This window comes from Polyodon spathula, chromosome 12 (assembly GCF_017654505.1).
Source record: "Polyodon spathula isolate WHYD16114869_AA chromosome 12, ASM1765450v1, whole genome shotgun sequence".
Classification (NCBI taxonomy): domain Eukaryota; kingdom Metazoa; phylum Chordata; class Actinopteri; order Acipenseriformes; family Polyodontidae; genus Polyodon; species Polyodon spathula.
The window spans coordinates 40,841,373-40,855,965 of NC_054545.1; the positions used below are offsets into that span (position 1 = coordinate 40,841,373).

Below are 14,593 nucleotides of genomic sequence, written 5' to 3' on the forward strand. Positions count from 1 at the left end.
GCAATGTGGCTGAGGTAGGTGGCTGATTGAGATGTCACCGTTTCAAATGGACTTAACAGTTGAACGGAATTCCGAGAGGTGCCTCAGGTATAACTTTTTAAAGCAGGCGACGTCATTCTTACCAATATTGAGAATACTGCTCTACTTGAATTGGGTTTCTCTATGATGTAGAATACTGCAGATGAAAGGTGCACTCTGATTGGCTGAAAGATCCTATAGTAACTCTTCTTGTTTTAGAAATGTCCTGCGTGGCACACACCAGCAACTCTTACCTGATCACAAACCAGCTCCCATTTTTTCTCATTGTCATACTGGCTGAGGAGTTTCATCTTGTCTGGAGGCAAATTCATTGAATTCTGTAAAAAGAAAACAGAAAGAAAATCATTAACTCTCCCTGTCATTCCATAATTATAAGTCCATAGTTATTGCCAGGGCACCCATCTCACCTCTCCAAGCTCACCTTGCTTTTGAGCTTTACTAGGGTGGATATTATTGCTAGGAAATCCATTTCCTCTCTCATACACAAGAACTATAAGATTTCTGATGTAAAGCTAATTTCCCAAATATACTGTAGTTCAGGGGTCCCCAGTAGGCGGCCTGGGGGCCATATAAGGCCTGCCTTATGATCACATAAGTAGCCTACTGGAGCATGCATTGTTCAAATATCAAGTCTATTTAGAAGAAAAAAGTGCCATCTATTTATTTTTGGTGCACTGTCTGTGTATTATCACCTGTGTGTCATTCCCACTGTTGGTGTACAGCACAGAGCCACAAGAATACAACCTCACACTGGGGCTACCATTGGGGTACCAATGGTACTGGGGTACCCTACTGCCAGCTCCCGCAACTGCACCGCTGCTGCATTAACCTTGTAAATACATCCTGGGTGTCTGTGTGGCATTTACAATGTCAACTTCTGTCTCTCCTGTATGTTGGTGGACACCCACGAACCCTATTACAATGTTGTTATGTAGCTTATCCATTAGTTTATTAAACAAGAAAGCTGAATTTAACCAGAAATTTAACGATGGTTTCATCAATATGAATCATGTATGGAACGCTTCATTCAATAAATATGAATCACAATTACTGTGTAAAGAAATCCAGATAGCCTCATCTCTACTCCCCTCCCCTTCACTGGGTTATGCGATCTAAATCTCTTGCTCTGCAGAGGCTGTCACTTCCTGCTGAATACAGTCCATTGTGACATCTTTTTTTATTTATTTTTTTTGCAGATTGAGTAAAGGTGCATTTTAAAGGACGTAATCACAGACTGCACATTGAAATACATGCCTTTGGCTTTACGGTTACATCATAGTCCATCAGTTACATGAAAGGCAAAAAAAGGCTGCCAGCTTTGTTGATAGTAATCCAAAATAATAATAAAAAAAACGCAGCAACAATCAGTGGTACTGTGCATCTAACAACACAATGCCTGGAACAATGAACAGCAAACAAAAAAAGATAACTGCGATCGCTCTGCTCTGCCGGAGAAAGAAAAAAATGTAAGATCGCTGTGAGTCCATGACATCCTCAAGAAAAGAAAGAGGTACGGAGAATATCACTGGCTGATACAAGAGTTCCGGTTTGATGAACCTTTAAGAGGCCCTGGATTAAATCTGGTAATCAAGTTATAACATTTGCTCTTTTGGGTCCCTTTATTTTAAAGTGTGTGGAATTAGTACACAATAGAGTGATTTGGTTGCTAATTGAATACCTTTATGTTTGGACAGCCCTGACATAGGCATGTATATCAAAGAGTAGAATAGCTATTTATATCTTTGTAACAAGAGGAACTGCAGTAGCGGTATAGTGCTCTCACTATAGTTACAGGTACAATACAGGTACAAATAAATGGGTTTGAAAGCAGAACCCATTAACTTCATTACCTAAGTTATTTCTATACAGACTGTCTGACTCATGCCCTTCCCTGCTCTCTTTTTCATTAATTTGACTGGTTGTTAAGGAAGCATTGTCAAAACAATTACCACATTATCTGTAACTTCTGGGTCAAAGATCCTTGCAACCTAATACACTCTGTTTTGTAATGAGATACATGGTTACCGCCCTGCTTCATTAACTTCTGTGGCCAACAATATTTTAATACAATTGACTCCAAAACAAATCTCATTCTGGGCCACTGGTATAGCGTATTACCTCAGAGTGTTTTTTTGTCACAAAATAACTTCTTCATGAACTTAATTATGAAGTGGTCTAGAAGTCCTAATTGATTGTACTATATTGCAGGAACAATCAGACTGGATGTAAACAAACTGACATGCTAGGTAGAGTGTCTGTGAGGTAACCAGGCAGCGCATAAATGGCTCCTAGGAAAAGTCGATAAGTAGGAGCTGCCCAACAAAGTGTGTCTGTTGTTTGAAAAGACCCAGCGCAATGAGCAACAGCACACTGAGGCAGAGTGGTTCTGATGATTACATCGAACTGAGGTTTCGTGGGTTAGCTGAAATATAGTTCAATTAAAAGAGAACTTTATTTGTGGTACTACAACAATTTCAGAAAAACAACCCAGAGTTCAAGACTGTGTTTTGTCCAAAAAAAAAATGAAAGAGTACTCCAACGAACTGTTCTAAGAGACTAAACTTGACTATGTGTGTGTGTGTGAGGGCGGGCAGGGAGGGGCTTAGACAAAGAGCGATCATAGAGTATTCAGATTCTTTACATAATATTGTGTTCACTGTAAATAACATTAATGATTATAATAGTGGAGGGGCTCCTGCAAACCAACAGGTACATACGCAGCCACCAACATTACAATGCCACCTCCATTACAATTACCACTGCAATTTAGAAAACCCCTTACACATACAACAACTTGTAACAGACTGCATTAGATGTTTGGAGATCATTTGCCAGAGAAGTACTGCATAACGTCTTAAAATTGCATATAATAAGCTACAGCTGGATAGACAGTGTATTGTAATGATACAATTCCATTAGTGGGTTCTGGGTGATAAAAGGAATCCTGAGGCTCTTCAATATATTGAATGGTTAATAATAAAATTGCTACCATAAGTACTTATTGGATCAAACATATTGCACACATGACTTGTGTCGTTAATTCAGCCTTGTTGTGCTGAATTTTCTGTACAGAAATGCCCAGCCCAATGTTTGATCACAGTCCCAGGTCCCAGTGGCACAGACACAAACATTTTACATCCTATATTCCACAGCTCAAAAAAACCAACAGCATTTTAACAGTCTGAGGCCTTTTTTCTAGTCTCAAAATAAGAACAGGCACCTACACTTGTCTAAATTTGCTTTGGTCATACATTTCTTCTTATTGTGAAACTCGAATAGGCAACAAGAGACTTGCATTCAAGGACAAATATGCATGACTTTGTAAACTTTCCACAACTGTATGTTTATATCAAACTAGAATATACAGAATGTTAAGCTATAAACCTGTTAGCCAGTACTGGGTTTTGATTTCTGTAACCAAATCCCCATGAAGACATCATAATTACTATATGGGTCTGACTGTGATTTCCATGTTTTATTGGTGTGTTAATTCTAACTTTAGGTTATAATTTGCATCTCATTACTATTGCATTATTGTCAAGGATATTCATAAACTATTCTCCAGTCAATCCCCCCCCCCCACCCCCATTCTCAACTTTCACACCACAATCTGATCCTGACCTTTGCTCCTTGCTCCTGGATTCGAGGCCATCTACTTGCACTCTGGATTCCCTTCCTACTCGCTTCTTCCAGACCATTGCCCCTGCTCTTCCTCCTTTTATCTCCAATTTTTATCGCCGGCGAATATGTAGACAGTGATTTATCGCGAGAACCGTCTCAAGTGAGAGAATGGCAGAAGGAGGACTGGCAGTTTTATGTGTTTGTTCAACTCTTGCTTTGAAAAACTGTTAATGTAAATGGGGGTGCGGGTTTTACAACATATATATATATATATATATATATATATATATATATATATATATATATATATATATATATATATATATATATATACAGCATATGGACTACAGTAGCATATACCAACAAAAAAATTATAGCAGATCGACGTGCTATGTAATTTGGTTTTTTAAGTGTGTACCGCATATGTACTGTACTTAGTATTGTAACAATCCAGCGAGCTGGCAAGAGGATCGTGTATGAGAAGTGTAGTGGAAACGACCGAGACAGAGATGGCCTGACAAGAAAACAAACTTCTAAATTCAATCAGTCCATCATAAAAAAAAATTATTAAAAAAGCCAAAATACACAAAGTGGTATTGCAACGTTATTACACAGCACATATGTGGTGGATCAATAATACCACCGTCAGTAACATTTCATTGTTAACTATCTTCTATTTTAAATGAACACACTATTGCTGTATATAAGCCATGGCTTCTCAATCAGATTCAAGTCCAAGCTTTGTGCTGCACTGGTCATGTGACTGCACTACAACTGTCTTAAGGCTCCACACCGTTGCAAGCTACGAGCTGCCCCTGGTTGTGTGACTGCAAGCAGCCCAGACACTCAGCCCAGTACCTTGGTGCTTTGCCCTCAATACTTGGTGTTCGGTGCTTCGGCACCCTAGTGTCTAGGCCTCAACACCTGCAGTACCATTGTGTCGGTGCTCCATAGCCTCAGTGCCTCGGCATGCTCTGTGCCTCGAGAGTTACACTCCTCGGCTCTTCGACACCTCAAGGCTTTTTGGGCCTGTGCAGCGGCACTTTTGGTGCCACGTTGCCCCAGAGCCTCGGAAACCCGGCGCTTCAACGCCCTTGAGGCTTTTGAGCTCTGCACATTGCACCCTCCATAGCCCCAGTGCCCCTGCGCCCCATAGCCTTGGTATCTCGGTACTCCGAGACCTTATCGCCTTGGTGCTTCGATGCCTTTGAGGCTGGTGAGCTCTACGCATCGGCTTCCTAAGTACCCTCAGTGCGTCGACGCCCATAGCTTCAGTTTCCTTCGTGGACTATATGCCTAGTACCTTGGCGCTTCGACACCAGCGGCGCTTCACCCAGCAGATTCGATCCCCTCTGGGTTTTTCGATGCTTCAGTAATATACAGCCTTCGTGCCTCTGTGCTTCGGCTCCATCAACACTCCAGAGCTCAGCAACTCGACTGAGAATGTCAAACTTCCACCCGTGCATGTCTTGCAGGTGGAAATTGCCACAGGTGTGAAGTGTGTGAGGTGCTTGGGCATTGATCACGCCTCTGCTGCCTTGGCAGACAGGTCATCTTGCCCTATTTGTGCCAAGAACCTGCAAAGCAGATTGGACCACTTCTCGGATGGGCCTAGGAGAGCCAGGTCAGTCTCGGGATCCCAGGCCTTCCCTCCTCACCCTCCAAGTCCTACTCAAAGTATTTCTTCTGCGCAGGATCCACAGCGCCCTCGCATTCACTCTAGATCTCCCTCAAGGGGCAGAAATAGATTGAGAAACGCAAATGCGGACCAGGCGAGGGATATTGCCAAGTTAAAGAGCCAAATGGCCCAGATACTCAAGCACTTAAGCAGGTAGCAGGTCCAGATTGCGCCTGCCAAGCTCCACCAGCACCTGCCCCAGAGCATACCCTGGTTTTGCCAGGGTATGCTCTAGGGCAGGTGCTGGTGGATCCATATCAAGGGGAATAACAGCTGTATCCCTACACACAGCCACTACCACACCCAGCTCACAATCAGCAATGTCCACGGTATTACCCTAAAAACTATTGCACAGTGGCCCTAATATAGTAGCACACTGCTGGTACCAGTTTGTACTCACTCCTATAATATTATGTGCGAGTGATATTGTTATTACTGTGGTTCATATGTATTATAGTTACAGGTATTCCCATGCTGCCATTTCCTCTTAATACAGAACTACTGCATTGCTTTTGAAAATCAATAGGCAGGTGCTTGTCAGGGTGAGAGCCTGACATTTTTCTTAGGTATTTCCCTCAGGAGGGAATTAACAGCACAGAAGCATGCACCACTTCTTTTTTTTTATTATTATTTTTTTTTTACCAACAAAATGCAACAGTGAGGATGGGCCTGGCAGGGTCCAGCCCTCCCAGCTAAGAAAATCACTAAGGAGCGCCACCCTAGCTATATGGAACTAGGGGCTTTACATATTGCTGCAGTCCTATGTAGCATGTGTTTAAACTCACAGAACGTACACACATGCTGTACATGTATATTTAGATATACAGGGCTGCAGGTTGGTTTGGTATTTCAGCCCTGTTTCCTTTTAGGTCTACCATGACATTGTGAAAAGATGCAAAGTAGTTTTCACACGCTGCTTTTAAGTTTCCTCTTTTGCATCTTGCTTCTTGTTCTGTTTAAAACAGCATATGTGTTAATATAGAAACATCTCTGCAATATTATTATATCTGACACCTCAGTCGATGGGGTCTAGGGTTTTTTACAGCCTTGTCTTATTGCCTGCAGCATCTGTCTCAGATAAGATCTGGATTAGGTGAATAAGGGCATGTAATAAAGATGACATCACTTTAATTTCAGAGTAATAGAAACATTCAAGATGTACATTATGCAAGTATGGACTGGAGTTTAGGCATACAGTGGGAAGCTATTCTTCTGAGGGGGCATATATTGATTATATTGCCGAAACCAAAATGATGGCATTTTAATGAATCACAAAATTCATTATAAAACTATATATATTCCATGTAGATTCCTGTTCACAGCATTGAATGAATAGGTTAATTGTGGTATACAGACTTATGCAGCTGCCAGTTACCAAGCATGATAATAGACTTCTTATTTAATTATTTTTTTCTCTCTTTCTCTATGCAGTCTCCTTGCCTGTTGTCACTGGCATTCGCTCTAATCTCTTAGGGACCAAGTTTCAGGTGAACTCACACTGCTCCAAATGTAGCTCAGAATATGCTGGAAAAAGGAATGTGATTGAATGGGAAGACAGCAGAATACACTGTACATTCATGTCAACCCGGCAGGCTACAGCACAGAGTCTGAGCAACGTCACATAGTAAAATCTATTTCTAAACGTCATGGTGTTGTGCTACAAATTAATGGCTGGTGGTACTTTGTATTTTTTTTTCTTAACTGGTTCAGATTTAACATTTTAGATCCACAAGAAATATTATTCCTTGAAATTACTTGGAGTTCCTTGAAGATACTGTCAGGGAAATCAGTGTCTGATGTTATGAATGTGTCTTTAAAGGAACATGGCTAATTTAATTACCATGCACTGGTGAATGATGTTGTACAGGTGACACGTGATTCAACACACAACGCTACTATAATAGTAAATACCAGTCGCTTAAAAATCCTGTATTTTGAAGACAACACCACCCCAAACTCCCACTCCCACACACACACACTATTGCAAGTCCCCTGGGTATTTATTTGACTAGCAGCATTAAAGCTCTAATTATCATCAATAGTAGCAGTCCAGCAAATCAAATATCAAATAAGAATATTGGCTTTGATTAAACTGGTGTCGGCACACATCTGCAGCACAGTCTCTTTTCTAGATGAGTCATCACTTTTGTGAAATATCAGTAATTTCACAATCACTGTTGGAAGCACCTGCCAACAGAGCATCTTCTATCGGCCCTCTGTGAGAAGTGTCAGATCTGGTATCGTTACTGCATGATTGAAGGCCATTTTTAAAAACAAAAAAACAAAAAAATATTTAAAAACGAGAGGAGACCATCAGTGCTCGTCTGGTTCCTAGTAGATGATTGATCTCCAAGTCTAATCTGGTCTTTAAGAATCCCAGGGATTCAGCATGAATAACATGACTAGGCAGCCCATGCTATATCCTCACCACTCTGTTTAATGGCGTGTCTCCTTCACACTGTCCTAAGTCTATCTCCACTTAATTTCCAACTGTGTCCTCTGGTTCTGGTTTCTCTGCTGCACTTAAGATAGTAGTTAAATTTGCTTTTTTCATATTACATAATACACAGGAATGCCATTTTTAAGAAAAAAGAACGAGATGAGACCATTCAGCCCATCACTGCTTGTCCGACTCCTTGTAGATGGTTGATCTTAAAATGTTGTCAAGTCATGTCTTAATAGAGCCCAATGGTTCACATCACTGTCATGGTTAGGTAACCCGTTCTATACCCAAACCACTCTCTGCGTAAATAAGTGTCTCCTAGACTACCCTTTATCCTAAATCTCTCTGATTCATTTGTCACTGTGCTTGCTAGTCCTGTTGATGTGCTGCTCTTAAAGTATTGGCTTAACTTTGTCAAGTCCTTTTAAGATTATAAAGACTACAGTCAAGACCCCCTAGTTGTTCTTTGTTCTAGATTAAATATAACCTCTCCATTTACCTTCATAACTCATTCCTTTAACCCCTGGGATTAGGATATATACACACTTTATAAGTGTGCAACATACATAAAAGAACATGTGTAGGGCCTTTCTGGTTTTCTAATCGTGTCTTTATCACATTGCTGATGTGGGCTTGGGTGGGGCCATCCCAGGTCGTGATCTCGCTGAAGGAAGCTTGGCCCTCCATTGTTTAAGCAAATGAAGGGAGGGGTTTGTTGTTAACTTGCTGCACAGTGTCCCCCCTCTCTTCCAGTTTCAGTTTCCTGTCACCAGTTCAGAGACACACTTCCCGGGGTATGAAGGGCATGATTAATTGTGCAAGACTTAAAAGGGGTGGCGTTTCAAGATGCCACTCTGTTTTAGCTGATGAGGGATTTGAAGGCATTCACGTTATTGTAACAAACAACAGGGTGCAGCAGACAGAATAAAATGGTTCAATAAAGGTAGTTTCCAGTTGGTTGACATAACTGATTGTGGTGTACTGTTAACTTATAAACACATAACCAAGGGAGGCTTTGGTAGAAAGATAAACACTGTTAGTGTTATTTAAGTTCTAAGCATAAATTAACATGTAAAACAGAAAAGATGGCTGCTGTTATTGTTTATTGTAAGAGCATAAGAACATTTATAAGCAAGACAAAGTCATTTATTGAGCTACGTTTGTCTCTTTACTAAGGTGATTCTAAAACTTGATTGATTGACTGATCTTAAAACTTTGTCAAGTCAGGTCTTAAAGACACTCAATCTCACAGGTGGGAGCCAGTCAAATATAATAAGCATACTTCAAGGAATCCAAAGTTCGCTTCTGTGATTTTCTTAAAATAAGTGAGGTGCTAAAAAAATACCTTGCCAGTTACTTAAACCCACTGCCATCCAAACCGCAGCCCAGTAATCTAACCACTGAGCTACTCAAACCCACTACCTTCCACACTGCAGCCCAGCACTCTAACCACTGAGCTACTCAAACCCACTACCTTCCACACTGCAGCCCAGCACTCTAACCACTGAGCTACTCAAACCCACTACCTTCCACACTGCAGCCCAGCACTCTAACCACTGAGCTACTCAAACCCACTACCTTCCACAGTGCAGCCCAGCACTCTAACTACTGAGCTACTCAAACCCACTACCTTCCACAGTGCAGCCCAGTAATCTAACCACTGAGCAACTCAAACCCACTGCCTTCCACAGTGCAGCCCAGCACTCTAACCACTGAGCAACTCAAACCCAAATTTTTGTTCTACAGATAATAGACTTCATTAAAGGCCACCAGTAACATATTTATGGATAACACTTGAAAGGCCTGAGGCTGGTTTGTTTTTTGAATAAGTTCTTTATACAGTGCTAATAAAAGCTTTGTCATATCTGCTGTGCAAATCTGGCTAGAGGGTACCTATCTTTAGCTAGGCTTGCACAGAAACAATACTCCTGCTTGTCTAAATGACTCATCTGCATAAGGATGAGAAATGCCCATGATTTAACCTGACTTGACAGGTGTTGCTCAGAGTTGACCAGCTTCATGCTCACACTGTCTGCTCCAGCATAATGTCTGTAGGTTGGTATACCTATGCTTTACCATGCTTTCACTACACTTTCTAACATGTTGCTATTTTTTTATTATGGAAACTTTCACCTTTATGGAAACTACCACATTGAACTGTAAATCATGATCTGTGAAACCAGCTGTAGCAGCACCAAACTTTTCTACCAGAAAATGTCCATGTCTTCAACTTACTATAGTTACTGTCATGTTATCAAATTGTGCTTTTATCATGATTAAAATATTGTATTTGGCATATTTATGGTTCTATTTTCTTTGACCAAAGACACCCCAGGCTTTTACTTCAGAGATCCTGTGATACAGACCTGCACAAAAGCAGGTTGCATGTCTAATAATAAAAGTAGTGTGCTCATATTAAGGTCCCTATTTCAATGAGTCACTTTAAATAATGGCCATGAGCACAGAAGAGAACTGGAAGAGCTGCCTGATTACTTACACAGCCGTGTAGAACAGAGATGTAACTATAGAGCTCTTAATATGATCTACTACTGCTTTAATTTTTCATCTAAGATATATATATATATATATATATATATATATATATATATATATATATAGAGAGAGAGAGAGAGAGAGAGAGAGAGAGAGAGAGAGAGAGAGAGAGAGAGAGAGAGAGGATGGCAAGTTTCATAGACCCTGATAAGCACTAATCTTGGGCTACCTAATGTTATTTTAGGTAAGGTAATTCAAGATTAGTATCAGGGTCTGTGGAAGATGTTAATTAAATGTTAGTAAATGTGTTGCATGACTGTCACTTTAGGGGAGACTGAACTGAGGTTGACAAGGCGAACCTTACTCACTTTTTCAGGCACAGCACAGAGACCAGAAAGACTTAGGACCCAGAGTAGGAGACACTGAATGAGTTACCAAGCCTTGGTGTGCTGCTGGATTGTGATCCTTTAAGAACTGACTAGACAAGTTCAACAACAGCTGCTCTGGCTCCCAGCAGTCGTATACCACTCTCTCACACCGGTCAAGAGTGGTTATGCCACATTTTCAGTCTGATGTCAAGCAGCATGGTAGCTGTCCCAATGCACAGAAAATGTAAAGAAAGGAAAAATGATGATTTTGATGCATTTATTTCACAAATATGTAAGCTTGGCAACATGAGAAGAAACATTATTGGTCACAAATTTATCAAAATGTATTTTTTTTTTATGTTAAAAACAGATTAGGCTAAACTCGCAAAGCTATTTACTCCAAAATGGCATTAACACAACCTTTTTAGATAGCAAAAAGGCACCCAAGTCTGAAATAAAGAACATTAATTTGGGAATCTAGCAAATTATCTTTAGTAGGACAAAAAAAATGTCTTCCCATTCCAATGGAAGTGCGTGTCATGCCTGATTGAGTCTATACACGTGTGCAATGTATGGTGACAAGCAACAGACACGCTACAGTGGTCTAAATCACTGAAAAACTACACCAGACACATCCTTTTCCACTCAACCAATTAGCCTTTCTGTTGCCATTATATTCAAGATGTAAGTATAGAAAATGTGAATACAATGTTGAAGATGTTCCTGAGCTATTCCTATTTAAATAGAGATTAACTGAATTAATCACACACAATGGTACAGCCCATTTTTCAGGAGGTACCACTCTCCTGTCTGTACATTCATGCTGTTTAACTAGATGCATTCAGAAAGGGACACCACAAGCTATTCCTGTCCAGTCCCAAGCAAATCAATAATCACTACTACTGAGGACTCCTCGCCTGTATTGTACAGTACACTATAAACTATTATACTGTGACTTATATATTCTGTGTAACATATTATACTTTATATAATTAATATATTTTTTGACAACATATACTGTAATTAAAGTCCATGTTTTAAACTGTCGTTTGCAGGATGTTGTCACTCATAGTTGAAATACGTGTTTTAAAATGGTATACAGTAAATACTGTATTTATGCACCTAACATGTATAACAGTGCAATTCCCATTCAGTTACAGAACTGTTTGTGTTCAGAGTACAGCTATTATGTCCCAAGTAATATTTAAGGCATGTAACAAAAAGGCAACATTTAAAAAGTGTATTAAATATGAAATATCATGGTTTTGCAATTTGATTACAAAAGTTGTTATAAAGTTTTTGGAACTTAGTATAAATATCTCACACATTTCCATACCAGTGCTAAGAACCTTTAACAAGAGAGAAATGTTTCAATAAAACCTCTGCTGAATAATGCAATCTGACATCAGAATACATTATGAAACAGTAATTAATTCATTATAATCTCATGATGTACTGTATATCCGACATCTTTGCATATATCATTGTTGAAATTGTGTGAACACTTGAGGGCTATTAACTAATGTGAAGGATACCCCTAAAATGGTTCCTGACTTCAGAATATCTGTGGTTATAAATATACAAACCAAACACACAATCACACACACCAAACCCATGCCTGCTAGGGCCTCAGAGAATAGAAAACAATTGTTACTGATTTGTTACTTAACCCTTCTTGTGCATTAAAGTGTCTGCTAAATGAATAATAATAATAATAATAATATATATATATATATATATATATATATATATATATATATATATATATATATATATACTATATTTTTCTATACATTACTGTAGGATGATCGTGCATTCAAGTCATGACATACAACAAATTACAATCAGTGCTTCCTAGTAGCTGATTGATCTCAAAACTTTGTTAAGTCATAAAGAATCCCAATGATCCAGCATCAACACCAACCCATTCCACACCCTCACCACTCTCTCACCTGCCCTCTGTCTTTAGTCTATATCCACTTAATTTCCAACTGTGCCCTCTGGTCCCAGTTCCTGTATTATGCTTAAAGTATTGCAAGGGTTAACTTTTAAGACTTCACTCAAGACCCCCTAATTCGTCTTTGTTCTAGGCTAAATTCAGTTCCCTCAACCTATCTTCAGAGCTTATAGTATGTGATCAAGTATTGCCTCCCCTTCACAATGCCCTCCTCGTTGGGACTGGACTCACCAAGGCCATGTTGAACCTCTCCTCCAGCTCACCATCAGCAGGCATGGGCAGTTTGGGGGGTGCTGGCTGCTTCTGTGGTGGAGTAGCCACTATTGCAGGTGGTGGGGTTTTGACCTCCTTAGCCTGGGAGGAAACATCCATACTCCCGGCTGCATTGCCCATTCCGAGTTTCTTCAGCGCTCTGAAACCCAGAGTTTAAACTTGGTCTTGAAGTTGAGATATCCGTGTAAAAAAACAACAACAAAAAAAAAAGAAAGCTCTGGTAAAAAAATAAATAAATAAGATCAGCCAAACAATTTCTGAAAAAAACAAACCAATTAGGTTGAACAAAAAAGTGTTGTGGTGTACTTCAAAACAATTTCTAAGAAGCCCTATAAGTCATAAGTGCTGTAGCTCTGCTCATTTTAAACCCTTCATGCTTTATCTTCCATCTGCAGGTGGCTGTCTCCTAATCCTGAAAGATGCATCTTTTTAACAGCTTTAGATCCAAGCCCTGTCCACCCAATACTGTCTCTCAATACCACCATTTGTCAGTGATGGATCACGAAGATTGCCACAGATCCGATATGTTGCAAGAGAGGAAGTCTTCTTGCTACATACTCTGGGAATGTTGAAATAGCAGTTTGAGATGTACATTCAAATTAAGCTGCAAAAAAAAAAAAAGCGCTTGCTTCCTGTACGTTACCACAAGCTTAAATGCAAACAACATAGGTTTCAGCCACTTCATTTGCTGTCTCTGCAAATTTTTTCAAGGGGACTGTATGCTTCACAAAGGCTGGCTACTGCACCAGGAAGAATGGATGGAGCAGCTGCAGGGAAGGCAGTTTGACATGCAGCTCCAGGATCCATGGTCAAAGGAAAGAGACTGGTAGATAGAGAATGTCAGAGACTGACAGGGATGTACAGTAAAGGGAACTCGACAGCAGCACAGGCAACATGAGCAGGGACAGTGGAACTAGATGGGCAGGTGGCTTCTGGGTCTTAGTGCCTGCAGGGTACCTGTGTGAAACTGCAGGATGTATTCCCTTTGGATTTGACAGAACTGCGTGCTGCTGGTTGAATCTGGGGCAGATTTGGGTGTACAGTAAGACACGAACTTCCCTGTATCAGCTCTGCAGCACTGTCAACATAATCGAGAGTGCTGATAATGAGCACTTGGTACTTTATAGTATTTAATAAAAGTTAATGTATTTCATAGTTCTTGCCTCTAATGAGATCATTGAGTTCAATATATTTGTCATGTGTGAATGAAGGAGCATTTATATTGATTTTAAAATCACTATTTAAGAATTGCATGCAGGGGAAACTGAAGCTGAAGGCTTTTCATTCCAGGCCCAATTAAAGCAGGGATTTTATCTGTATATTCACCAGGTATTTTCTCTCTGTTTTATAACAGTGCTTTGCAATTGATAGCATCGGTATGAGCTCACTCGAGGTGCAGTTCATTTTGCCCAGCCTGTGAACGGTTGAAATAAAGTGAAAAAAAAGAAACTAATAATGAGCACTATGGAGCTAGGTTGAGCAGCCAGAATCTTCCCAAACGAGTTTAGTGATCTCATTTCAGCGAATAGTGTACATGACAAAGCCTTTACGATTCTCATCTCTCAAGCACTGTCCCCCTTCACCCTAAGAATTTCTAAAACACTACATTCTTAGCTCTCTGGCACTGTCTTAACCGCTTCAAGGATGGGAGTGCTACAGAAATGGTGATTATTCAATTAATCTGTTTCAGGCCTCAATAATTCTTCCTTTTCAGATACCCA

The 14,593-nt window shown here is 40.1% G+C and overlaps 1 protein-coding gene across 2 annotated transcripts in view; it reads right to left on the minus strand.

The window, feature by feature from the left end:
* LOC121324585 (formin-like protein 1) overlaps nt 1-13,272 on the minus strand; it is a 62,641-nt gene extending 49,369 nt beyond the window's left edge. For both annotated transcript variants that reach the window (XM_041266647.1, XM_041266648.1), the window contains exons 1-2: nt 12,831-13,272; nt 273-356 (exon numbers count right to left, since the gene is read on the minus strand). In XM_041266647.1, coding sequence (XP_041122581.1) covers nt 273-356; nt 12,831-12,992 — 246 coding nt within the window. In that variant the 5' untranslated portion in view covers nt 12,993-13,272. The remainder of the gene's footprint in view (nt 1-272; nt 357-12,830) is intronic.
* Between the last annotated feature and the right edge of the window lie 1,321 nt (nt 13,273-14,593).